The 25,190-nt window shown below is 36.2% G+C and overlaps 1 protein-coding gene across 1 annotated transcript in view; it reads right to left on the bottom strand.

Moving 5' to 3' along the window:
• The window catches only part of rxfp2a (relaxin family peptide receptor 2a), an 80,877-nt gene extending 55,939 nt beyond the window's left edge, over positions 1-24,938 (bottom strand). Inside the window, 2 exon segments of the mRNA XM_055051431.1 lie at positions 9,580-9,723; positions 24,670-24,938. Coding sequence (XP_054907406.1) covers positions 9,580-9,723; positions 24,670-24,724 — 199 coding nt within the window. The 5' untranslated portion in view covers positions 24,725-24,938.
• Positions 24,939-25,190: the final 252 nt, after the last annotated feature.

The raw sequence follows: 25,190 nt of genomic DNA, 5'->3' as shown, positions 1-25,190 counted from the left end.
CCAATTTCAAGGTTTACAATATGAGGTAAAATTTCTTTTAAATCATATTTTATGCAAATAGCAACTTTTTATAACAACTGAAGGTAACAGTTACTTTGATTGATTGAGATCTAAAATGTACCTGGAAAAGACAAAGATTTTTCCACTTATTTTGTTTGGAGGCTTTAGTTCTCAACGCGGACGTCGCGGGTTCGACTCCCGGTCCTGGCGACCTTTGCCGCATGTCTTCCCCCCTCTCCTCGCCCTCTTTCCTGTCTGCCTACTGTCAGAAATACAAGCCTATAGCGCTGCAGAACTCTTCGGAGAAAAAAAAATTAGAACAAAAAAAAAAATGTAAGGATACAAGCTTATTTGAAAGAAAAGAAAATAATAAAAAGCAAAGACATGTACACTGTTTTATAATCTTTTGAGTTAATAAAGATGGGGCTAGAAAATCTTGTATCTGATTAATATTATTTTAAATCAGCAGGATACTTAGCAGGAAACCTTAATACTGGTAAATGCTGTTGTTTACAATGTTTAGCAGTCTATCAAACATCTCTGTGCAGGTATTTCCAGTCTTTCTTTTATGTCAGAACTAATCAACACATTGATGGAGCCAAGGTAACTTTCCTTTGTTGACATTTTTTTAATCAGTGTTGTAAGCAGTTATTGTCATAATGTACACAATAAAAATCTGTGACACTGCAGTACTTTTTATATGCTGTTTCAATCAGACAAACAGGTGTAATGGAAAAGCTTGGTGCATCAACTTTCTCAGCATGGAGGATAGATTAGATGTGTTATAGCAAGGCACAAAAGAGGGATCCAAACATTAAATTAGACACAAAGATTTTATTTTTGCCAGTATAAACCTTTTTTTTTTATAGTACTGTGAAACTGGTTTCAATTGGATTTGTGACTGGTGTATTTCTCGGGCAGAGTTTCAAACATCCTCTGCAGGACACTAAGCTAAAGTGTGAGACAGATTTTGATTCGAGTTTAGTGAGTTTAGTTTGCCATATTCAAAGTTCAGGACATTTTTCATGATTACTTTTCTTTCATTACCTCGGGTTATGCTTCCCCACCTTTTATGCCGTTCTATCTGAAATCCTTTGTTACAGCCATTATGTCTTCAAGGCTGCTCTCAAAAGCAGAATTAGAGACGGATGTTCGTGGTTTCATTTGATCTACCATATTTTCTGGACTACAAGTCACACTGGTAGTTGCAAAGAAAATGACTAAAAATGTCTTTACACGTGTCACTGCTATCCGCCTTTCTACCACCCTGGATTTCTGTCAGTTTGTTGGAAATCAAGCCAACACATTAACATTTTTAGATTACTTATATGTTTATTTTTTTCTTCATGGTGCATTTTTTGACTAATGCTCTTGATGTGAGTGAGTCTTTTTTTATTACTTTGAACAAGAAAGATCTCAGTTATCTCCAGACAGCTCAAAATGTTGCAAAAAAGAAAGCATACACTTTTTCAATTTCAATCTCTTTACATTAGCTGCTGGTACATTTTGAAATTCCTATTCTTGTATTTCATTTTAGAGCCCTGTGGCCAAGCCTCAGCCTTAATCTCTGACCTTCCAGAGCCCTACACCTCTTTTTGCAGTCTGAAATCCTCCAGTCAAAGGCTTTATTGGTTTTAAGACCAGAGGAGATAAATCTTTCAGAGCAATGTCCCCCAGGTTGTGGAATGCTTTGCCTTTATCTGTGTGCAGTTTTGTTGATTCTTTTAAGAGAAAGTTGAAGACTCATTTACTCAGAATAGCTTATATGTATTCAGCTTTTATTAGTTCTTTAATGCTTTTCGTCTGTGTTTTTAATGTTTGTTTTCATTGTAAAGCATTTGTGGTTTTCTGACCAGTGAAAGGTGCTATATAAATAAAATGTATTTACTGATACATAATAAAATCAACAGCTACCTGACTGAATGGCTATATCTGGAAAATTCAAATCTTAGGCAACAATATTTTTAGTCCTTCATTGAAGCCATTAAAACTATGTAGAAAATATTGAAGAAAAGATTTCAAAACAGTTTTTATCAAACTAAAATGAAAGAAAAAAGGAAACCCTGTGGTGCACACAAGATGTTTTCAGGAAATCCAAGAACAGCACATGCATCCGAAATTAAATTTAGCTTGGGCTTTAAGCCTATAGTGTCAAAGACACTTTCCATTTTATTTGCCCAATAACAGAAAAAGCTCAATTGAAAACACACCAAAACTTAAAAATATTCTGCAAAAGTCTGCATACCCTTTTAAGTTTACCATGGTTTGTCACTTTACAGCCTCAAGCTTGAATGCATTTTATGCGACAGACCAATGCAGACTAGAACAGATGGAAAATAAGCCCAGATCTCCTTTTGCACATAAAAAATGTGAACAGTTAGGTTCACATTTCAATTGTAATTATAATTGAAAGTCATTCATTGTGTGTTTCATCCATCTTCATATGAGGAAACTGAAATCTTTGCCCATTCTACTTTGCAACATAGATCAAGCAGCAGGTTTTCTCTGCATGAACAGCTCAATGCCACTACACCATAGTGTAATACAAGACATCTCCAAATATAATAACCTACTGTAATTGCTTTTTGCTAAATCCCACACGTTTTAGAATACTCATACTTCACAAAAGTACTGGAAGCTCTTTTGTGGTGTTTTTCAAAGTACAAGGAGGGTTGAGCTGCACTCACACAGGTGGTAAAACAAAATGATATTTAAACCGGATGAAGAACAGAATACCTCATTACACTTAATTTCTTTCTGTCTTTGACTCAAATCAAATATAAATATCCAATCAGTAAAACTAGGTCAATATGAAGAGCAGATGTTCATTTCTATGTTTTTAATGTTTCAGTATGTGTTTTAGGAGGGAAGGCCATGTGGTATTTGTTTGGTTATATGATAGTGATAGTGATGCAGCCCAGGATTATGGTGAATTTAACCGAGATAGAGACGCAATGTCGGTGGTGTGGTTGCTTTTACACAGTGTCAAAAGTGTATGGAAATATAGACTTTATTTGATAATCGGATATCAATATTGATTTTTCAAATTGGCGCATTCGTGCTATTAGTCTTTTATAGTTTAGAAAATTAACCTGTGACAATAGTAGCTCACTTTTTAGATTAACCTGGCCAAAATTTAACAAATAAAAACAAAAGAGCAGCAGTATAAGAAAAACATTTGAAAAAATATCTTCCTCTGTCAATTTTATAGATGAAGTTTCCCTTTGCACAGCTTTTTAAATAATTTTGTGTCCATGTGAGATCTTTGGGATGCCATGCACAACATCAGCTGCAGCGCTGGCAGTCCACTGTCAGTTTTGTCTATGAACGGATAACATCTAACCACAAATAAAAGACAAGCTGCTGTATTTCATGCATCGCACAAGTCAAATTAGGAACTGAAGCCCCTGAGAAACTATAAAAATCCAAACATTTCCATCAATGAATGAAAAGTGAACATGTCTGGGGATGGGAGGGCATTTGGTCACCCAAACTTTATTTTAATTGCTAAGCTATTGGCATGTGTTTGCGCTGTAGTTTGTCCTATGTGTCTATGTGTTGCCCAGATATGGATGGGTGACATGTCCAGTTTAATGATAAACGTTAGCATCAATTCTTCAGTCACATTAAATTGGTGCAGACAGACAAACGGAGCACTGTTCAATCCATCATCTAAAGTTGACAGCAGTGTGGCGTAACTGCAAACCTCCCAAGGCATGGAAACCTGTTTAAACTTCAAAACCTGGGCATTAATCAAAGGAGCATCCAAGATTTTCCTAGTGACTCTGGAGGAGCTGCAGAGATCCAAAGCATTAGGCCTTTACAGAATATTGCAATGTAAAGATGAAAGTAATTTGTAGTCTGCTACAAGGCATGCAGGGAAACATGTAGAAGAAAGTGTGCTGGTCAAATGAAATTCAAGTAAAACTTTTGAGCTACCTGCAAATCCCTATATGTGTAAGACTGCACAAGGCATTAAAGATGCTATTCCCATGATGTAACATGTTCTTCGCAGCATCAGGCTTGTGGTATGCTTTCCCTTAGAAGGTCCTGGAACTGGTAAGGATTGATGGGAGAAAGGAACTGAACCCAGGGCAATCCAAATAAAAAAATAAAATGTTACAAGCTGTAAAAGTCTTGAGCCCAGGATAGAGATTTGGTGTTGAGAAAAGTGTTGCTACACAGAAAGCCAGAGATGCTGTTAGAGGATTTGGAACAGAGGATTTTCACATGTAAAAGTCCAGATTTAAACATTATTGAGATTCAGAGGCAATGTTTAAAAATCATTTTTCACTTCTTTTTTGAAATCCCATTTGGTTTGGAAGCATTTAAGCCATGATGTTTTCCCTTGCACATCATTTCCTCCTTGGTAGCCTCACTGTTATTAAATTTTAAGCTCTCCATTACTGTGTCATCTCTCATCTGACATGTATCACATATCATTCGCAATTCAATCACAAAGAGACATAGACATTTAGGGTGCCCTTATTAAATGGGGGTATTGTGTAAAATCTATACCTTGAGTGTTGCTTTGATTGTTTCATACATGTTTGAGAAATCTTTGGATCTCCAATTAAACAAACTTTACGATGTCAATTTTGCCCCCTGAACTATGACCCTTGCACATAACACCACAATGAGAACACTGAGTTAAAGCCAAAGGAGTCAAGGTTGCCCTATAACCTCACGTTGCTGTTCTATTACTATCGCTGAAAACATTGAGGATTCAAATTCTCAAATTCAAATTCCTCCTTCGGATAAGAAGGTTGAGGATTAAACACATCCGCCTGATTCTTATGGCTATTGAGAGTTTTGAATAACGATGCAAACAATAAATCAATTGGCAATCCATTGTTGATTAGATTAAAATCATTTCCATTCGCTTAACTGACTTAGCTCTTGTTCAAGTGACAATTCCTTCCTGTACTCATGAACTCCTTTCTTTCTTTTCAGTCTTTGTCAAAACCCTTGTTAATACTGTTTTGCCACAGACCTTAGTTTTGGATTTGTTTACCATTTGGGAAATTTTCACAGTGAACCAGTCAGAGTCTCAATTTGAATCTTTTGAAACAAAAGATTAAGTTGATGACAATGAGGTCTGACTCTAAAGGCTGGTCAACAAATATAAAAGATATAAATGTCACTACAGAGCTACAAACAGCTGGTCTGTAATTATGAGAAAGGCTTGCCTGCTGATTGAGTGTAATGAGTGTAATTTGTCAAACGTAAAGACAAATATGGTTTTTTTGTATTATTTTATTATATTTTGACACTTAGATATCTATTTTTTTATGACTAAAAAAGTCTGGATGTGATAATTTTTTAAATCTAAATTAATTACTTGTTTGTCTAAGCTAACAGAACAATATGAGATCTCACATGTCATTGTAAGCCGTTAATTTCCCCCCACATCCTGTAATACAGGATTTAAAACAAATAGATCTTTCATTTTGTTTGGTGTCACTGTTGCAAATTTTTTAAACTAATAGTTAAATAGCTTAGAAACAAAAATAGAAACATGACCTCATATTTGTCCTTTTAAATGCTCCTCTGATAGGTTTAAAATGAAATCCATGCTAAAAATGTAAATACTACAAAAGCAGAGACTGTGGACTCATTGTGTAATAGATTAAAGAGTCGGGACTTGAGGATAATGTCAAAGAGGAACATTTCTGTGTCTAGACATGAGCAGGGACAGTTTGTTTTTGGAACAGACTGTGTTTCCTTTTTTAATCCTTTTTAAACCTTGACTACTTGTGCTTCTGTCCTAATGACCAACCGCCTCTTCTCTAACTCAGTTACTTAGTTAGCCATAAGTGCACAAAGTGAATGTTTTTCCTCCCTCTTTCAAAAATAAAAACTCAAAGGTTTTAAAACAGGAGTTACACTCTCAAGTACTGTTCTCCAATTACAAATTCATTATATTTTGATATACTCAATCGTCTTGAGTCTGACTTTACTTTATGGGGCAACCAGATGCAACCAGATGTAAAAACCCACCATGAAGATTTTAACAGATCAAAGAGTAGAAATGAAAGCAAATTTGAGCAAAATTATGTAACAGTTATCTTTACCCAGTTGATAAAGTTATCACAGCATGAGCCGTGAACTGCTTTGTTATAATTGGATCTGCAAAGTGCAACAATGGCCGTCATTGATGACATTAAAATACTCTGGCCCAAATGACTCTGCTGGCATGCTTCATAAATAACAGCATGCAAGGCCTAGCACTAAGTGACTATGATGCTTTGATGTTGTCAGTGACGGGCTTAGCAACTTTCCAAAGAGCAAACTTTTAATCCGTAACTGGAGGGGGCCAGTTTGTCTGGGTTTGACGCCTCAAACTCAGATTTTTCCAATGTTTATAGACCTGCTGCTCAAAGACCACTAATGGCATAATGTTATGAGAGTAAATATCATAAATGGGGCTGTAAATGAATTTGACTTTGTGCTTTGACAGATTTATTTGTAGCTTGTTCCCAAGGCTGTTATGAAACAGGACCTTCGAGCAGAAACCATACCCATGTGCCTGGCACAGGTATGGCAACCAGAGTAGCTATAACTCTTTCCAGAAGAGTTTCTCATTAAAGGGACACCTTGTCAAGTCCACTGGATCTAAAATACCCATCATCTGGAGAATATCCACCATTTATTGGAGAATGGGGGTTAAATATTTATTTTAGCAGCTTGGAACTGGACCTGTTTTTGAAAATAAAACAACATTCTCTTTCACTGATTGTCAAAATAAACTGTTCGGTTTGGCTACCCACAGACATTGCTGGGTTTGTTTTCGAAGGCCATTAGTCTCCTTGAAATGTTACAACCTCCAGCTATAATTCTAGCAATAACATTACTAAACTAGCAATTAATGAAGAATAGACTTTGCATAAAGCAGGAAAGCTATGTAAATAATACACAATTTGATTTGATTGAAGTTTAGGTTCTGGTCATTTGCCCTGCAGGGCACCAAGGTGGCAGCTGCCTGTCACTGATGAAAGCCTGGCAGCAGACAGTAGCTGAGCAGGAGGACAATTTCCAACTGGGCTCAAGGTTAATTTGGTAACAGTCTCAACAGGTCTAATTTTACATTCATTCATACACTGACTCATTGACTAAATGGAGTTAAAAAAGCAGGAGGATGGAGGCTGGTGATGCCAGGATAAGCTGCATCATTGAGGTCAATTGACCTCTACAAGTTCAGAAATCTAACAAGTGGGATTGTACAGTCAAAATGAAAATATTACATATTTAATTTTGGCCCATTTAAATATTTGCACTCACTGACTGCAGCCTTATGAACAAGAAAAGTCTAATTATAATTCTATCAGGTAATGAATGGAAGGTTACACCTTAAAAGCTAAACAACAAATCTGATTCAGAGTAAGGATGTTTTAAAACAATTACAATTTTATCTAAGTCTAACCCTAATGTACAAAAACACACAACAGATTCCACACTATTATTTATTGCTCAAATATGAACTCAGTATGGAAAAGGACTGTGAACAAACTGAGCACAGCATGTGATCCAACACTTATAGATCATCATAAATCCACCTTCCACAACAATAACTCATGAACATTTTCTGATTCAATAAATCAGGCTATGGACTCAACTCAAATCACTGATCAGTTCATTGACATTTGCACCGCTCTACTAAAGTTCCTGCACGGCATTTCAGTTTGAGGTCTAGACTGCAGAGTTTAACTGGGCCACTGCTGAAACTGTCTCCTCTTAACAGAGCCGATCCCGTTGAGGGTGATCAGTTTATGATAATTTTTAATGCTTCTTAAAGAGGTAATATTATGTAGAAATTACTTTTTGTTAGCTTTCCATCATGTTATACTGTTGCATTCCCCATCAAAAACATACCTGAAGTTTTGCTTTGATTCTTTAATGAATGTTTGAGAAATACTTTAGTCTCCTTTAACAACCATTCTGTTTGCAAAAACGCTTGGTCACACCAGGAGCTTCCTTTCCCACAAAGCGCCTACAAGGTAGTTGCAGTTTCCAAGCTGAGTTTCTGCCTCACAGAGCATCCGTCCCTTGGGACTCCTGCACACCACTTCTTTAGACTAACAGCATCAGCTATAAGCAAACACCTGGTGGAATTGCACATATGCTGAGCTCATTATGTGAGCAAATTCTTAGTAAAATGTTGAGTTAAAAGAGGAATGTTGTGATGACATGCTGAAGGCGGAGCGTCAGAAAGAGCTGCTTCTTAAAAAGACAGAGTCCCAATTTCAAGGCACTAAATTGCAAAGTCAAATTTCTTTTCAGTCACTTGATTGTGCTATAAAATCACACTGTCTGAAAAAAAAACATTATACTGCCTTTTTAAATCTTGTGGAAGCAGAAAGCAGAAAGTGTGTATGGAGTATCTCCACAACATTTTAGTTTTGGCCTTATCATTGTGAATTGATATTGTGGAAGGTTTTTTTGTTCACTGGAAAGTAAGTTTGAATAATTTTGCAACTTGCAAAAGAGCAAAATATGTTCATCATTATGCGTAGGCTGTTTCCCCCCACAAACATAGCACTATGGTGTACAAAATAAAACAAACTCTGAAGTCATTTTGACTGTTCATATTTTAAAGATTTGTGAGCAAATCTTTAAAGGAGAAAGTCTTTCTGAGACTAAGCAGTGAGAAGAAACTGAGCAAGATTTCAGCTCTCATTGGGAAAACAATTTGCAGGACATGCAGATATATATATATATATATATATATATATATATATATATATATATATATATATATATATATATATATATATATATATATATATATATTATTCCCACCAAGTGGAATTCATATCTTGTAAGGAAACACTGCTAGCAGCTTTACTACTAGTGTCAAAGAAATTAATAAAATGTATTACGTCTGAAAATATTATGTTGCAGATACTCTATATGTGGCTTCCTACAGCCTTGGCATCAAAATAACTCCACAACTCGCCTTATTTTTTTAGTTTTTTGTTTTAAAAAACATCTTATTTTTAACCCTGCAGACATATGCAAGCACTGATTCAGTGTCTTTTCTTCAGTTTTGACACAGAGGGGAAGAAGCTGCAGGAGCTTCAGAGACAAATCTGCAGTAATACAACATATCACAGTTTGTCAATATATTTCATGAAAATAGTCTCCTGAGTCAAGTTTTTTCAAAATACAGTTTTATTAGATATTCATCATAAATCAATATTTTAATTATTAGGGATGGCTTTACCCAGACCTGTATTTATAAAGACTTATGCCATCCAATGGAGAAAGATCTACCAATCAATCACATTCTGCTGGCTGCTGATACATTAACACCCCCTGCCAGCAGCTGCCCAAGAAGTGATAAATTCAATATGTTCATACATATGCAGAGGGAACCTCGGCTCCAAAACCCAAGAAAATCAGATGTGCCCCCTGATGGAAATTATCACACTCGCTACAACCTTTTAAGAATCAGTGATTCTGGTCAGGCAGTGAGCAATGTCACGAAAATGTGAATCAGAGCTGCAGAAGACTTTTAATTAGTTTTTTAATATCGGCTACCTCTACCCCTCCCTCCATGTAGCTGAGCATTGTACTTACCACAGCGCCATTCATCCGCTCCATTGGGACAGTCTTTGTGTCCGTTACACTGCAAAGCTTGAGGGAGGCATTGACTCATGTTGCCACATGGAAACTGGCCAAGGGGGCATCTCGCCTCTTTCTCCGAAGTGCTTGCCACCAGGGCTGCAAGACATAAAACCAGGAAAATTTGTCAAAGAGCAACTTAACTATTTTGACCCAGGCCTGCATTTATTGTTGTTGCAGATTCTCACTGAAAGCACAAACATTTACATCTGCAAATGACAGTTTTTTATGTTCTTAAAATCTTAAATTTGTCATCAATGTGTGAAATTAATAGCTTTGCGCTTAAAACTGCACCTCAAGCTTTCCCAAAGGCTATATTTTGTTTTTCATTGGCAACCATCCTATTTTCAAACTTTAAGATTTGCTTTAATTATTTTTTATTGATTTTCTTTTGCGCTTCAAAAATCTAATGAGGTAGCAATTAGCTGCAGTATATAGTCACCATCTTGTGCGATGTGTGCATTTTGCTAGTTAATTTTGTCTCCCTTTTTAATTTGCTCAACCATAACACTGATTTCAGGTTTTCCAAACACTTTCATGAAGAGATTTAAATAATCCAACACTAAGGCATGTAAAAGAAGAATAGATAACTCAGCGAATTCCACTGTATCAAATTGTATATCCTGTAACAAAATATTTCACTGTGCATAGCTAGGAGAAAGTGGAATTGATTAGGTGCTTAGCCAAGTAAAAATCACAGAGCAAAGTTTTGCTGTCATGGTCTGCAGAGGTCCCCACCTTTCTGCAGAGTCAACACATACAAACTGTAAAAATTATTTGGGCCTTCAGATTAACTCAAGAATAGTCGATAGCTGTGGAATTTGGAAATCCGTCCTCATACAAGTGCACACCAATTCACAAAGCAATAGCAGTGACATGGATGAGCAAGTATGATGAGTAAGATCTTAACTAGCCAACAGAGAAATGACATCACTCTGATGGCTATTTTAAGGTTAAATGCTTCCATTTGACCTTAAAATGGAGCAGAGACTATGAGTCAGGCAAGAAGGAATTGTGGTCCCATAAATACAAAGACTTAAAAAATTCTGTGAAGTTGTTATTACTATTCCATGTAGTTGTCATGCAAGCTCACATGAAGCCGGACAACCAAATACTTTTGACAGCATGGTGTGTATGTAATAATAAAGGGGTGGTATTATGCAAAATCAACATTTTGAAGTTTTACATCATGTTATGTAATTCCCTCATCAAAAACAAAAACAAAATGTTGATTTGACTCATTCTTGCATGTCTGAGGAATCCTTAAATCTCCTGAGGCAACCATTTGGGATGCCTAGACACTTACGAACTCCTCCTTGGAGCTTAAGGCTACCTTTAAAGGAGACCGCTGTCTGGAAACTGCTGGTGTTTTTGGATGTCAATTGGGGAAAATGTCTATATTTAGACAGCACCACCAAGACACCTCCAGTCAGCTGTCGTCGTCATGCCAGGCCTTAGCTTCCACCTTTGTAAACAGTAACCTGTCTCATGTGACATATTCCTCATCAGGGATTGCATTAAACTAAACAGGCTAAGAAGCACAATGAATCACAACGCCGTCCGTCATTGTTTTTGTTGTCATCCGCCCTCATATGTGTAGAATAAACCCTGCAACTGTGCATTCTACGCAGGCATTTCAAATCAACACTGGGATGTTACAGAAAGTCAGAAAGACTCTGATCACTGGTGTCATTTAAATGTGTGTCTGGTTTTTTGGGAGCGAAGGTACAAGAGCTGACTCTCTGAAAGGAGCCAAAATTTCCATCATTCCCACAGAGCAAGTCTCTCCTGGAACTGTGCTTCAATTGAGCTTTTTATTTGAACTACAATGCTCCAAATAACAATTGTAAATGGCATGAATGAATGCCTTCAATCTAAAAAAACTGATATTTTTTATACATGCAAGGCTAAAATCAGTAATGCTTCTCCAAAATGATAGTATGTACCAGGAAAATACAAAGCACCCCTTTAAAAAAATCAACTAGATGCTTCAGTTTTTAGGCTGGTTACATCTTATATAAATCAAACACGAGCTAATCTGACTGAAGCTTATTTAAAAAATAAAATGTGACTTTCTATTTGTTATTAGCAAAACTAAAATCAATAATCTTAAAGTTTCACAGTTGGCATTAAAGATCAAGGTTTTATTTGAAAAGTTATGCTATTTTTGCCATAACGTTTTACAACCGGATGACCCAAGGGTTTAAATATGTATAAAAATACCTTCACAATGCAACCTGTAAAATATACTGCAGGTGACCTGTGATAGTCCTTTAGGAATATTTATTTTAGGCTCAAATAAATTAGCCTAACACAATAGTTTTAATTTCTCTTCAACAGAACATGATTGTGTATTAATCATGTTCTGTTAAAGAAGCAGACCTTTATGGTTATTTATTTTTTTTTAGATCTCCCTCAGTGGCCGTGGCCATATAGGGATATTAGCTTGCGGCCACTTTTTGCTACCCTACACAAACAAAATGAAACATGTTTGCTCTTTGTATTAGTTAAGTTGCTTTTTTTTTTTTTTTTTTTTTTTTTCATTTAGTTGTGTTGTCCAAATTAGAGTCAAGACAGGATGAGCAGCTGAGCACTGGTCCGTTCCAACTCTACATTGCACACTAGTGCATCATTGGCTCCTCTTAATGAGGCTGAAATGTCCAAGACAACTCATCTGTGAACTTTTCTGGGCTCCCCTGTTGGCATTTTATGATTGTTTTGCATAAGACAAAGTAGTTTTTCCCTTCTTCTTTCTCCTTGCTCAGCGGTAACTTGTATTTAATTTGCATCTGGGGGGACAAAAAGGATAATTCACCACAAAAAAGAATAATAATCATTACTGCCCCTGATGCACTTGGCAGTGCTACTAACCACTAATAAAGCTTTATTTTATTAAAATAACATTCAATATTATGATGATGAATGAATATTGAGAAAGACAGGGAGAGAGGGAATTTCAAAAGACTGCAATTTAAACAAGTCGTTTGAACTGCTTTTTAATTAAATTGAATTCTTATTAGTGGGCTTAATGAGAGTGTAATTTATGAACATAACAATTGGATTAAGTTTAAAATGTAAGAATTGAAGATAACTGGATCTAATTCTTAATTCCTCCTATTTAAATATGCCGCGAAGTGATTTGTGTTTAGGTTTGGCACAACAAAAATGAATGTAATGGAACATTTTTATTGTTGCTATCCAGTTCCGCTTTAAATTAACACATCCGACACAAACTAATCCAGAGCTTTTTGGCTGTGACTTCAAGTTTTCAATCCAAAAACTTGAAGAACAGAGGATAATATTTCTCTAGAGCACTACTTTCTCTGTAATAAATCAATGAAAAAATCTGAATAAGATTTTAGCCCCAAGTTTGAAGGATTTGGCTCTAATGAATATTTTGGATGTGGCACAGAGTGTAATTAGTGTTGATGGATGCAATGTGCAGATGAATTATTTATCAAACTAAACCACGAGATGTATAAATGAGAATTTGAATGGGGGACCTGGTACACAACTCATGTAAACAGCATAATTGAGGTATTAAAATTTCTAAAGTGTGAACAGTGGTGTCTCTTTGCATGCATCCACTTAGTAAATATATTTCTGCTCATATTTCTAGTGGCAATTTGGAGGAAACAAGCCATGATTCAAACACCAACCAAACAAGCCTTTCACGTGAAATAAAAACATGTTAACTTATTTACCAATACAGTATTTTCAAACGTTCCATTACCATTCAAAACAAGACATCGTAAAAGAAACATTTTGAAAGCTTTTCTCAGAAATCTTAATATTTACAACAAACTTGCAAAGGTGACAAAAAAAAACAAACAAATAAAGCCTTTGCCATCGTGTCATATCTGAACTGCCATAAATAACCCTGCCCAATTTATCAATTTTGTAAGTCTGCTTTGTGCTTCTTTTAGGGCACAGCAGGGCTGGAGTCAACCTGAGCTTTCAGCAAATCAAATCCAAAGGTTCTGTCAGTGTGGCGATGGAACAAAGAAAACAGCCATGCTGCCAAATTTAGGTAGAGTTTATAGGTGAGCATCAATCATGCATTACTACAGTTTCTGGCCTTCACAAGCACCCAAAGGAAAAATCTGACTCTCTGAGTTGTTAAACACTTTGATATGAAGGTGTCTGGGTCTGCTGCTTGGCACAGCGTAAGGAATTCACGCTGGATTTTTGGAAACGCTTCTACAATAACAGCCGAACCCTGCTTGATTTTTTTAACTCTCTTTAGTCTGGTGAGAACAGCAAATCATGTGAATGTTTGAGCGGAAAGTAAATCTACAACATAATGATCTGAAACGTCAAAGATATGCATAAATTCTTTAAATGATAATCTTCCAAACCATTTTTATTTTTATGAAGACCATTTGTATATAAATATGACATCTGTGCCTAGTTAAATGAGGTAAGCTATATTGCATATGAAACACACTGGTAAGATATACAATAAAGTGAGTAGAAAATTGCTTCATCAAGAGAAAAGGATATAAAAAATATACTTTCAGTCCTGATAAAAACCAACAATAATACACTTTTACTGCCTCCCTATTGTTTATTCTAAAGTTAATATCACACCAACAAGAAGGTTAGAATAAAAAGAATATAAAAAAAGCAAGAACAGACATGGCAACAAGCTAAATTTAAAGTTGATAAACAGGTAAAAGGCAGGTATCTTATTTCCAAAACAAGAAACTTTTTCAGGACGCAATCCAGACTCATCCAAGCACATGACTTTCTGACAAAAGACTCCTGTCCAAACTCAGCATTCAGGCTGCAGCAGCTAGAAGAAATGTGGAGGAAATGGATGTTTTAGTTGTGTACATATCAACCCCCTGTCATTATTAGCTGCCTTCTTAATTTTTATAGGTTATTTTACTTCCACCGTCTCTCTTTGGGTTTGTAGAATCTCATTGAATTGGAACCAGGGCTCAATGAGTGATGACTACTGCCTGAAGCCTCAAAGGTATTCTGGTCCCTAGGGGCCCCTGACCTGCAAGTTTTGGATGAGTCCCTGCTTAAATGTCTGACTGAAATTGTTGAACCGTCTTCTCAGCCTCCCCTGAGTAGAAGTTGTTCTGAATTACTTACCCTTTTCCTTGCCTATTTTGTTCCAAAGTCATTTGTCAGTGTTATTATTGCAAAGTCTTGAACAGATCAACATTTTTCTAAGCTTAAATATTTCTAATGGGGCCATTGACATAAAAGCAATAACAGATGTGGCAACACGTAATCCACACATGCGAAGAAATCAAGGTAAATTAGTCCACAAATGAAGTCATAGGTAGAAAAAATTCTGAGAGACACACGCAGGGACAGAAAGTCAAAAAACCAAGCGCTGGGAAAGCATCCCTGCTGCCATGTCCAAATGTAGATCAGCTGGTTTAATTTTAACAGATGGCCTATTAAAATGCTTCTCATTACCAAAGTGTTACAAACACATACTAATGGAAATTGTTGCAGGTGCCTTTCTAATTTTATGAATAGTTGTCTGGTTCATTTACTTAAATATTCTCACACAGAAGAAAAGAAGAAAGAGACAAGTGAGTTTTTTTTTAGGATTTCTTGCAAGGAGAAAGGAAAGGAACTTGCTTCAGTTACAATTTCCTACCCATTCTGAAGCACGCTCTGCCTCACCCTCTCTTTTTATTTTCTTAGGGTAGTCCCTAGTTACAAAGCTTATCGGTTATCTTGGGTTACAGGCATATTGCTCTTACGGGCTGCAGTAGTGCAGAGTGCAAAGTTCAGATCCTGCTTACTTCCCACTGTAGCAACAATGCAGGAACTGATCAACTCACAATCCTTAAAAATATAATGGGTATTTATGTGGGATATTTATTTACAATTCTCACAATAGTTCAGCAAGTGCTGTTGGAGCTTAACTCTGGAAGCAGAAAGAATATATTTTGACCACAAAGCAGTCAATTCCAGAATCCACTCATGAGATTTCTGTCTGAAGAGTCAAAAGAGTAATTAAAAGTTACGAGTTGTCCCAGAGCAACAGGAGAGGAATCCAGGAAGACATGGAAAAAGTGGGGACAGTTTCTCACATGTAACCAATAAGGTCTTCACCAGTGAAGAAAAATCAAGTTGGAGCTTTGCAAATGTTTGCTGGAGAATACTTGAACAAGTCGGGAAAGTTCTGGGAGAAACTTGTTCAGTCAGGACAAAGCTAAACTCTTTGGATGTTACTGCACACACCATGTTAGGAGGAAACATGGTTTTGCACGTCGCATCTGCAATATCATGCCACGGGTGGTTCAATTGTCAGAGCATGCAGACCAAGTGCAGAGGCAGCAGTCTTCAACGCGGTTGTACTGGGCTCGATTCCCAGTTTTGGGCCATTTGCTGCTCGTCTTCTCTGCATCTCTCCTCCCTGTTTCCTGTCTACTTGCTGTGCAATAAAGTGAACTAGTTATAAAAATAAATAAATAAATTAATAATTTAATATATATATATATATATATATATATATATATATATATATATATATATATATATATATATATATATATATATATATATATATATATATATATATATATATATATATATAAAGGTTAATAAATAAGCAATGTACATAACTTCTTTTTTTGCACAAGACATATCTTCAAGATGTTTTTTTACAAAAAAGGGTTTTACTCAAGGTATTTAATAAAATTCTGTAATTATCTTCTATAAATTGTCCATATGTCAGTTCAGTCTTAACCTGTAACAGCGGTGGAGTAATATTCTTTCATTTCTTTCTATATGAGGGTTGCTAAGGTTATTGCCAACATCCGGTGGTAAATTTAAAGTCAATGGCCCCATTAGAAATATCTAAACTCAGAAAAACATTGATGTCACTTCTGACCTTCGAAGCACAACCCTATAAAACCCTATAAAACCCTATAAAATTGAAAAGCGATCCTCAGAGTGACCCATTTTATCACCACTGTTGGTTGGAATAATTTGCAATTGTAAGAGATTGTGTGTCCTATATATTTCCACTATAAAGTAATTCAACATACAATTAAAAAAATTCAATTATTTTAATCTAGTACCAATCAAACATAAGAACACTTCAGAATGAAATCACGGTAATTATAAACATTTTCAGAAATAAATATCCAACGATGATGTCCAATTTAGTGGACAGACAACTAGTTTTTGCTTCGTCTCACCTGCATGAAATCATTAAGCCATTAGCTAGAGTATGTAGAACCTCACTGCATGTTGAGGAGGTAATTCAATCATCTGACTGAAATAAAAACTTGCAGGACTCCACTTCTCAAAGATGGGAGTTCACAACCCCTGCTGTTAAAGCACTCAGAAGATATTCACAAGGTCTTTGCGTTTCTGGCTGACTGTAAGTCAAGCGGATTTATTTTTTTACTTCACTTGCATTGCACAATCAAAACCTGGTAATCTATGGGATGACATATCTAAAGTCTGGTAAAGATGATTGGATTGACCAATTGACAACTTTTGAAAAGCTGTCCACAATGGTAAACACTTTGAGTCATTTAAAGCCCTGCATAAATTAGCAATTTCCTAGTAAATTCATAAACTGTCACTTACTCAACATTTAGATGTTATTTCTTCTTCAGATATTTCCAGTAGGTGTAAATAAATCCTGCCAATAACGGTTTGCAATGCTGCATTGGAGGTCAGATTGTGAGGCACTCACAAACAAAACATGCTGTTTCAAAAAGCCTTCAAAGAATGGGGGATGGTTAGAAAGACTTCTTTAAAGTGATGATGAGACAAGAATCAAGATTTGTGCATAGAAAATATTCCTTTGCACTGTGATCCTCTGCAGAAGTTCGGAGAGTTTTGCTTAAAGTATTGCGGTGACATGGCACTGAGCTGGCATCCTGGCTGTGGTAAAAAAATAAATAAAGTCATTTTACAATGTTCTGGAGCCACCTGTTGCTCTCAAGGCTCTCCACAGTGGTTCTTCATAATTTGCTCTTAGTTGTGTTTTTTTAGTATGAAGGAAATAAAACATCTGTTCCTAAGCAATTTGTCAGTGTTCTCTCTTGTTATATTTCACCAGAATTTCCATAGCAGAATTTTACAAGACTACTAGTTCTTTTTTACTTATTTAGGTCTTTCTTTCTGTCAATAAGCTGCAAAACTGATTGTTTTTTTCCTCCAGTTTCTGAAAATAATGAGCACTGAATTAAAGGAAAGTGTGTCATCTTCTTGTAAAAGTTTTTATTTAATCTGAAACCTAAAATTGGGTTCTAAATCATGCTCATTTAATTTAATCCCTAAAAAGCTTAACAGTTATAGTAAGGGGTTCATAAAACTTTATAACAACTTCTCTCTCCAAATTGTATTTAGTGGCACTGAGGGTAAAAATGTCTCTGAATTGACTGTTCCCCATATCTTCCAAGTAAAGATTTTACTCCATCCAGAAAAAACGCCACACATTTTTGTGGCAGTTCAGAAAGCTGTTCTTGACCAGTCAAAGCAGATGATGATGTGATGATGCATCACAGACAAAGTTCCTGAGAAGTTACATGTCTGCCCTTGTTCTTCCCGTCTTTTAGTCTTATCAGAGACCATCTGTCATCATTTAAAATTTTACTTTAATCTTTTTCCGTGTAAGTTTGGACTCTACAAATATCTGAAGATGAAAGATCCCCTCCCAAATTTCTTCAGAGCAAAAAGATACAATAAATGATCCATTTATGTAGCAACATTTTGTGGGATAAGGTGCCCGCTAATTAACTTTGCCTGATGTGAGGGCCAAAAATCACTCTTCCTTAGTGGATTTAATAGGTTATGTATCTTTTATGCTGTAATACAGTCTCCTCTCAAGATCTGATAGAAAAAAATAGAAATGAAAAGTGCAGAAAATTTGTTTGACTGTCAACAAAGAGGCACTCTTAAAATTCAAAGTGGACACATTGGGAAATGTACTCATCTTCATGAGTAATGTCAGCAACAGGCATCACACTAAGCAGACAAAGAGGAATAAATCATAAAAGGTTTCATTCATCTGGGCACAACCCAATGAAAGGCAAAGCTGTTAGGAGATGGAGGAAATCAACAATATGACAATAATCAAAACTGACTGAAGAGAAAAGCTTTACAGATTGTCTATATACCTGCATACAAATACCTGTGTGCATCTATGCAATCTGCATATTTATGCATCCAGTATAAAAAAAACATTACTCATGGCACCAATGAATAATGAAGAAAATTTATGAAGAATTTCAAATTAGCATATTTCATTCTGATAAATAGCTCCTGTACAAAATTTTAGTTCTGTGATTGAGGTTTTAACACCGTCCACAAAAACATGCAATCAGCTCATTTAAATAATAATCAAAGCTGTTTGTCAAGAGCATGAATTTATGCTGTCACACAAGTACATTTCTTGATTAACATAAGTTGTACAAGCAAGAAAATGGTTAAGCTGCTGGAGGATTTCAGGTGAGCTTTTTGGCTCACATAAAAACCATGGAATAGTATTTGAACCTTTGCAGATTTCTGAGTCATTATAGATTGGTCTTCATATTCTTTTTGAGTTTTACATGTTGTTAAACACATATTTTCTATCCTTGACCGTCTTTTTAAAGGGGCAATATTTTGTGTTTTTTATAGGCGTGTAGAGCCATTTTATAATATCTATGTCACCTTCAGTTGCTATCTAAATATTTAACATATGACTTAAAAGAAATTTTACTTCCTGATTTCAATGTTTTACCAGCGCTGCACTGAGTAGTAGCTCATACAATGAGCTCAGCAGGTGTTTGCAAATTGCTGCTGGATAGTCTGAAGGAGTGGAGTCATGGAAATTGGCTGCTCCTTGAAGACGAAATTTGAAAACGTAGAAATTGTGTCTCTGAGGAGGAGCTGTGCCTTGAAGGCGGAGCTAGATCCACCCAGGCATTTTGCACAGCTTCATGGTTGCTAGGAAGATTGAAGGATTTCAAGGCAACACTCTAGGTATGTTTTTAATGAGATGACAAAGCATGTTGTAAAGCTCAAAAAAGTTGATTTTACATGGTATTGCCCCTTTATAATGGTGACAGAAATGTCTGAAGGTCATCTCTTATTTTGACAAATTACAATTCACACAACCGACCCTTTGATGCACATATTTTTGTTAAATCAAAGAAAAAAAAATTCAATTAGAGCATTATCTCTGACCTGAACAAGTTCTCAATGCATCTCGCTATCTGCTTGCTGCAGTGTGTTGAATTCAGAAATGGACTGACCTTCTGGCATACCCAGCAACGCTTGGTAGGTCAATGCACATTTATAGTCTGGCCAAAGGCTGTCATAACATAATTTAATCAAAAAGTGTATTGTACATAATTTTTATTGACCAATTTGACCTATTGGTAGATTTTCATAAAGGAGATTGGGCTAATCCAATGAAATCACTCAGTCCTTTTCTGCCCAACCCTATAAATTTTATAGGAATTTAAACAAAACATGGAAGAACAGACAGAAAACAGAACGCAATTAAAAATATATAAATAACTTTTATAGGAAGTCATTGAAAGTACTTTTCTTTTTAGGTGTTCAAGCAGACTTTTACACATGAAGAATCTCTTCCTTCGTGCATCTGCTCCTGCCAGGCAACACTTTAGACTAATCGCTTCAGACTTGTCATGTGGCAGATTTCTTTTTTTATTATAATTAGCGAAATGGAACGTAATCTGTATTATGGACAAGAATAGTCCTTATAGTGGATAAATTTCCAGAGCATCCACAGCAAAGAAACAGGTAGATAGAGACAGATGAGATCTAATTTAAATATTTTACATAAAGTGAAAGTGTTTCTCTATATATACGGGAACATTAAAACTGCAGGAACACTGAAACTGTCATAGAAGAGCAGCAGGACATAAGCAAACAAGTTAAATGAAGCTGAGCAGATCAGCATGAACTGGAAACAAAATTACACAAACACTTCCTGAATAAACTTAAATGATTTGTAAATTTGCCCCTTGTGGATTTGATGAGAAAATGATTACAGGACACATAGAAAGGATGATTTCTTTTTTACTATTATTTTTAAGGTAATGTTTGACTTTAATAAGCTCATTTAAGCTGCTGAGAAAAACATTGAAAACAATTAGCTGTTTTTACTGTCATTGAGTTTACTTTGTCTCTGCTGTTTATTTTCCTTTCCAAAACAGGAGTTGGTCTGTCAACAGTTGGCTTGCTGCTGGCAAACCACAGCAAATTATTGTGTCTATCAGGAAAGTCATGTTCTGTTTCTTATTTGTGTATTATTCCCAGTATAAAGTTGTTTCACTTACACATTGGAAATATTTAAATTACTGACCCTGCTAGGCACAGCCTCCACCTACACTAAGACAATAATAGATATTATTAAGTCTACTTGTCCAATTCAGACATGATTACATTTGACATGGAGCCTCTCTGACACAGAACCTTGAGCACATGAAGCATCTGCGCTCTGCTGTGTCTGCCCTGCATTTTGGGGTCTCATGCCAAACTTTGACTGGAGATCAAACATTGCAAAATATTCAATGTCAGTAACTTACTGATGAACCAATTAAATGAAGACAAACTTGAATTCCACGTAAATGCCATTTGCTCTACTCTTTGCTTCATACAGAGGGGCTGGACCCCCGGCTATTGATTGGATCTGATTTTATACAACCGCACATTAGATACCGCCATGAGTATCTAATGCACCAGTTCAATGAAGTTTAGCAGAAATTGTTTGCACTGTTGATAGCTGTTGCATAAACAGCCACACCTCACTGTGAAGAGAGAAGAGCTGAGCCAAACAGCATCTTTGTCAGCAATTAAATGTCTTCTACATTCCTCGTTTTGATTTTAGACACGGACTGCATGTCTGTTCACTTCCTCATTGCCAAGCTACAACCGTAGGTAGCCTACACTTCAAAAACAGTGCAGAAACTCGACATCATTCAGAATTTCTCCTTCTGTTGACTGACTAGCCGAGATGAAATTATGTCACAGAAATCGAGCTCAATGTGAGAAACTCCAGCCAGAGCACAAAAGGGAGATGAGGATCAAGCAAAATTGTGCAGGAAGGCAATAAACACGCTAACAAATTAGCATTCATGCAAATTTAAGACTAAATTAAATTATTGGGAATCCTTTAAATAAATTCCTTCATAATAAAGATTCTTTAATTAAAAAATAGCAATAACAATAAGATTTTCACTGAGTTTAAAAACAATATGAAAAATATTCTCCAATAAATTTTATGCCTGGCAGGGTCCTCTGCCATCTTAACTGGAATCGTGTAAATGTAAGCAAATTGTCTCTTCTCTCAGACACATAATAAAAAACTGGACAAAAGTGAGGAGTCCTATGCTTCACAGGTTCTCAGTTTTTATAGGGAAGGATTCCACTTATCTGAAGCTTGAGCTAAACGTGAATCATGTCTAAATGTATTACTTGCTTTGATTCTGACTCAATTTATATTTTTCTGAGCAATGATGTGGAAGTTCACAACATAGGGATTAAAAAGGGGTCAAGCAGTTCAGTGTTTCTGGAGTGTGAAATAGGCCATGTGAAAAAAATATACACAAATGTTTACCCTTTTCCCTTTTTGTCTTATTGCAATTAATTTTACTAACATCTAATGTACCACATCACAGCTATGCATGGCTGTAATACAAAACTATGAAAACTTGGACCTAAACTGACAAATAGGACAAATAAAGCATTAAAAACAGCACAGGGTAGCAGAGGAGCTGCAGAAATCCATAGGTCAAGCTGGAGAGTGCGTTGACAAGACCACTATTAGATGTGCACTCAACACATCAAGTTTTATGCAAAGAAGTCACTGTTAAAAAGCATTGAAAAGAAAAAAGTGCAAAGTTCCCCACAGGCCAAGCTGAGAACTTCATAGGTTCTGATCAATTGAAACCAAAATAAAAATTTTGCAGTGTACAATATTTTTATTTAAAAAAAGACAACGCCACACCAGTCAAAAAATAAACACAAATGTGATGGCAGCATCATGCAGTAAATATGTTTTTCTTCAGCAAGTACAAAGAAGCTGGTTAGCTGATGAGAAGGTGGATGCAGGTGAATACAAATTAAAACGAGCCTAATTTACATTCGATTAATGTTTTTTGAAGATAAATTTTGTTTAAAGAAACCCAATTCTTTTTATCTATCAGTTGTGTGTATTTTTCTTAATTAAGTTTTAAGTTGACATTAAAATATTTTCCACTTCCAGATTAAAATTTTGTCCAAAATTAAAATTTATTGGTCTTTGAGGGAGCAAAACTGCATTATCGTGAAACTTCTATATTACTTAAAAATGGTCTCAACATTTATCACAAAATTTACAGGGACAATTTATAGTCTTGCAAATTTTGTTAATGTGACAGACCTGTTTATATCTTTATGTCATGCTATGTTGTTCCCTCATAAAAACATACCTGGAGTCGCAGACGCACAAATGGGTGCGCTTTATGAAGCGCTAACGGCGGAGCAATTCTTTCTGGTCAGCATTTTAACAGCTCTCTGAATGTGTAAATGACATAATCAATAAAAGAGGCACAGCATTGATTAAGCTCCTCTCCGCTCTCCCACACACACACTAAAGGTTGAACCACAGTCGCGCCTTTAGAGCTCTGAGTTGAGAGCGCGGGAGCCGAGCAAACTGTGGCTTTTCTACTTGACGCAGACGTTGGCGCAACACTGCGCGCCCCTTCGAGGACGCGCGAAACTTTTCATTTGAACCGAGTTGTCATCTGATGACAGGGAGAGAAAGATGGAGAGGCAGGAAAGAAAGGCGGAAGACGGAGAGAGATGAAGATGTTGTGGGAATGAAAAAAACTTCTAAAAGTGGTTGAAGAGGAAGCTTGTAAATATACAGAGTTCACGGCTGTATACACAAAAATAACACAAAAATAAAGAAGTTTGTTTTTTATGTTATTCAGACATTTAACATTTAACTAAATAGTGAAACAGAAATGACAGAACTTGGTAGTGATAACCTTGAGTGTATCTGATAAATCTGATCAAATGCAGTGACTGTCATTCAACAATATTCAAAATCAAAATTCCATGTTTTACATGCGGTTTTCTGCTGTATCTTTGTAATTCAGTTGTGAGGATGGAGAAAAAGAATAAAGGGAAGGAGAGAAAGAATCAGGACAGACAGGGGAAGGCAACAGGTTGGTCTAATACTAGGCAAAAGTTGGAGCAGTCATTTTGATCAATTTTAATATACATCTATATATTTAAAAAAAGAAGTGTATTAGCAAGATCTGTAATTTGCTTAAAGTGATTAAATAATGCTTTTTTGACCACTACCAGTTAGTCGTGATTTCTATTTAAAACTGTTGCATTGCAATCAGTTTCACTCTTGACAAAAGGATGAGTGCGATAGGACAACATGGAACAATTTTAGTGTCACATATATGCAATCTGAAATAAGTCAGATTTTGTACACACATGCACAGCTTCTCCTCCTGAGGATGAGAATGAGTCAGGATGTTGCAGGAAATGTGAATGAGCTCGGGTGATGGGAATGAAAACAGCATGAGTTTTACATTAAATTACTTTACAAGCTCTGGAAGTGTGTCCAGAAACAGCCTCTGAACATTTGATCCAGTCCAGAGCCAAATAAATAAATTTGTCCATGACATATTCACATTATTGGATTTTTATTTTTTTAATTTGAGTGCAAATATTACATACAAAGGTAACCTCATCCTAGTCTTATTTGTTTGGAAGGGCTGGACAATGACAGCCAATTTCACCTTCTCACCTGCTGTCTCTGCAGGGGAGCAGGACAAAGCACTAACGAAATTAGATCCTGTCCCACTGAAATCACTCAAGGTAGCGTGTGGAGGGTCCACAACAGGTTCACTGGAAATCCAGACAAACATTTACAAATAAATTTCTACTTAACTGTTACCTAGTAATAACACAGTTGCCTTGATTCGTTTGTAAACTGCCATTAATACAGGCCAAAAAAAATTACAAAAGGAAGTTAGATACAGCGAAGAAAAAGCAACGTTATACGAAAACATGACATGCAGATATAGTCTTTTAAAGTACCTTTAATCTGAGTCTGGGTCAGGTGGATGAGCAAAAAGATTACAGGTATGTCCATCCTGCGCCTCCGAAGTTTCTCTTGTGAAACGCCCAGGTCAGATTCAAAGAATATATTCTCCACCGTAAGAAAAAAAAAAAAAAACAGCCACAATAATGGGCGAATCAGAAAGTCCCGTTCCGTCCCAATAAGAAAAATAACAACAATATTCTGCTGCGTCTCAACGAAGCCGACATTTAGCGCTCAGTAACTTGGGGGATAAATTGAATCTGCGCAGAGACACAGCGAATCTGTGCGTAAAGACAGCAACATCCTGTAATCCGTAAAAACCGGAGCGCAGAGCTGACACGCGTTCTCTCGTCCCCTCTCTCTCTTTCTCCCACACACACAGTCTGGATCTCACTGCAACCTGCACCAGGCTTGACCTGATCTATGTCGTTTAAACACAGAGCTCGTGTTTGTTCAAACAAATTGCGCCCTGCTGTGACATTTAGTTCGGCGGCTGCGTACTCCTCTGGCTACCCGC

Source organism: Poeciliopsis prolifica, unplaced genomic scaffold (assembly GCF_027474105.1).
Source record: "Poeciliopsis prolifica strain line A6 unplaced genomic scaffold, Auburn_PproV2 SCAFFOLD033, whole genome shotgun sequence".
NCBI lineage: Eukaryota > Metazoa > Chordata > Actinopteri > Cyprinodontiformes > Poeciliidae > Poeciliopsis > Poeciliopsis prolifica.
Note: the sequence above shows the minus strand (reverse complement) of the source record. Positions and strands in the feature narration are given on the sequence as shown.